Source organism: Anguilla rostrata, unplaced genomic scaffold (assembly GCF_018555375.3).
Source record: "Anguilla rostrata isolate EN2019 unplaced genomic scaffold, ASM1855537v3 scaf0340, whole genome shotgun sequence".
NCBI lineage: Eukaryota > Metazoa > Chordata > Actinopteri > Anguilliformes > Anguillidae > Anguilla > Anguilla rostrata.
The window spans coordinates 1-3,071 of NW_026985867.1; the positions used below are offsets into that span (position 1 = coordinate 1).

Here is a 3,071-nt window from a genome sequence, read left to right on the forward strand (position 1 = left end):
CTAGTGTTAGCGTTCCAAATATTACGGCATGTCTTAACTTTGAGTTGAGGCTCGACAAAAAGCAACTCGAAAACTGATCAGTCATTTAATGCTGGGACATTTCCATGTACAATGTGATGCGTGCAAGAAAGTTTGCAGATTTAAAAAATAATAATAAAATCCTAAAATAGTGTGAAACTGACAGATTTTTCTGTTTGGCACAAATGTATCTATGCCACCAGGTCACAATACTGGGCAGAACAGACAGACCTCAGACTGAATGGTAACCAGGCCCTCGTCAGGCCTATTTTAAAGGCACAGCCTGCTATACATGTAGAATTAGCCCTTAGTGGAAATGAATAACCATCAATGAGACAAACTCTGCATGAATATGTGATAGGAGGTTAAGCATGAGCTTTTGCTGTTACTGATCAGTACAAGTTTTTTCCAATACCGAAAATATTGGCTGCACCACACTACGATACATTTCTGTTGTAAAAACAGGAATGGCGATAACAGTCTTAAGATTCCGTTACTGTGTCTCACCTGTATGTTTGAAGCTACTGTTTGCAAACCATTAGCTCTCAGTACCAAAGTTCTGTTCATGAACTTTCTGTACTGCAATATATTTTCATTTGTATCTTCAACTTATTATCTTAATGTATGCATGTGATGTGTATTCACATGTTTTTTCCAAAGTGCGTGTTTTCTCTAAGAATGCATTTGATTCCTCAAACAGCCCAAAATAAGACATCTTCACGAAGAGCCAGCAGCTACCGTAGACTGAGAGAAATGTTGCTTGTATTTACAGGTTCTGACTAAAGTTGACAATATCCTTTCCGCTATAACTGTCTGTGTTCAAAAAGTTCAGAGTACTGGATCAGGAACATAATCATAACCATGCATTTCAAATGACTGGAATTAAGTTTAATTGCATTACATTGTTTGAGTAACATCAGCTGTCTCAGGCTGTTCTGCAAACTATACCAGAACAGCACATTAGGATTAATACACCTGGTGAATTTGTGAACAGGTATTGTTCTCTGGAAAAAAAATTTGAATAACAAGAGAAAGGAGAAAAAGAATACCCAGAAGGAGATATTAAAATGAACATGACACACATGCTGATATAATGATATGAATCCCGTATTAGCATTATTATTTATGCCTTCTTGCAATAGATGAGGACAAATATGGGCAACATGCAACAGAGAACTCCAGTCCGTATGATCGAGAGCCAGACAAGCGTGGATAATTCACCTCCTGAAATATAAATATTTGTTTAGGATTTTGTGAATGACATTGATGTTGCTACAATCAAAATTATGTTAAAATCTAAATATTTTCCTTATTAATTAAATAACAAATGTGAATTAATACTAACTGTGCTATTAAATCGTACATACATTTAAATGAGCTTACCCTCAAAGTCCAGCTTGGTCCCGTTCCCAAACAGGATCTCCCCACAGGTGGCCACAGCACAGTAGTAAGTCCCAGCATCAGAGGGGCTGAGGTTCCTCTTGGGGAAGTTGTAGACACAGCTCTGTGTGGGAGACACAGCCCCAGAGCTCCTCTGGCACTCATCACTCCTGGTTCCATGGGTGTAAATGATTCCTGGAGGGGACTCTCCTGAGCCCTGTCTGAACCAGTACACACTGTGTTCTCCTGCACAGGTCTCAGTGTGTACTGTACACTGCAGAGTTACAGAGTCTCCAGAATGCACTGACTCAGACTCGGGCTGCTGCAGTACTACTGTCCTGCCGTGTGACTCTGACCCTGAAGAATTCAGTTCAATAATTAAAATTATAACAGGATACATGCTTGGATTCGATCATTATTTTAGTATTTCTGTAATTCAAAAGCATATGCAAGGTTTTCTTTTTGTACAAACACTATTTTAAATCTGTTTTTGTCATTTCCAAACTAGCAATTAGCTTAGTAAAGAAAAAAATAAAGAAATAAAGAAAATGTCTATTTATGTCTTTTGTCTCAATGAGTTTAGAAAAATAATAATGCAATTTTAGCCTGTTTCGCTGAACATACAGTATCTCCAGTAATAACAAATGTTAATGCACCTCAATTTCTTAATGCTTAGAGATTTAGTGACCCTACAAAAAAAGATCTGCTTTCTTAAGATATTTTCAAATTTTAAATCACCTTCAACATCCTGTACAAGAATAAATAAGTATAAGACATGGACTGAAGGTTCATATTTACCCAGCACCATTAATGTAGTTCCTTCTCCAAAGCTGATATCATTGTCGAGCTCAATAGCGCAGTAGTATGTGGCTGAATCCGACGGCTCTACTTGTGACACAGTCAGGTTTGAGCTCCCCTTTGCTGCTTTAGCACTGAGGCGCTTACTGTTTATAAAATCATTTAAATTTATAGTATAGGGTTCAGAATTTTTTAACATTAACAATTGCTCAGGCTTCTGTCCAAGAGGCTGCTTAAGCCATCTGTACCATTGCCCAGCTTTATCTTTAGCATAGAAACATGGGAGAGTCACACTGTCTCCAAGCTGAGCTGTCACCAGCACATCAGGCTGAACTATGTTCTTCCCAAACAGACCATCTGGAAATAAAACAGAAAGCACCTTCAACTGACAATCAGGACAATACGGCAAAAACACTGATCTCTGTATAAATGTCTCCATACTGTCTTTGAGCTTGTTTTGACTGTTAAGTTAATAATTATACACTTACAGACTTTGCTGAAAAGCACAAGAACAGCACAGAGTGGTGGCATCACTGTATCTGAACTATCCTCTTCTGGAGACTCTCTTCTGCCTGAGACCCTGTTTGTCCTCTGCGCTGTAAAACTCAAACTGTACAGATATGAGGAGGACTTGAGGTAATAATTTCTTGTCATTCACTGAACAGTAGGAGGGCACATGTCAGGGGCAAATGTGATTGGCTGTTTAATAATTTGGGTGCACAAGAGCTGCACAAGCATCTGCTGATAAACACCCTCAGTGCAAAAAAAGAACACTGATGTCATTATTTCCATCCTGCTTAATATAGGTCAAATAATAATAATAATCCAGTTGTTATTTACAGTGCAATAATGTGCAAGTCTTCACAATGTTTTAA

At 38.1% G+C, this 3,071-nt stretch overlaps 1 protein-coding gene across 1 annotated transcript; it reads right to left on the bottom strand.

Annotated features, from left to right (window-relative positions):
* Positions 1-758: 758 nt before the first annotated feature.
* On the bottom strand, positions 759-2,828 carry LOC135246455 (immunoglobulin superfamily member 3-like). The gene is made up of 4 exons (XM_064319910.1): positions 2,685-2,828; positions 2,197-2,553; positions 1,402-1,755; positions 759-1,242 (listed from the first exon to the last, which is right to left on the bottom strand). The coding sequence occupies exons 1-4, from the start codon at positions 2,725-2,727 to the stop codon at positions 1,142-1,144; spliced, it is 855 nt and encodes a 284-aa protein (XP_064175980.1). The 5' UTR covers positions 2,728-2,828; the 3' UTR covers positions 759-1,141.
* Between the last annotated feature and the right edge of the window lie 243 nt (positions 2,829-3,071).

Bases quoted from the DNA above. Each gene is read 5' to 3' on its own strand.
- LOC135246455 (XM_064319910.1), bottom strand. From the start codon at position 2,727: ATGCCACCACTCTGTGCTGTTCTTGTGCTTTTCAGCAAAGTCT. The intron at 2,554-2,684 runs GTAAGTGTATAA...TTTTATTTCCAG, and splicing joins TGTGCTTTTCAGCAAAGTCT to ATGGTCTGTTTGGGAAGAAC. The intron at 1,756-2,196 runs GTAAATATGAAC...TGAATTCTTCAG, and splicing joins AACTACATTAATGGTGCTGG to GGTCAGAGTCACACGGCAGG.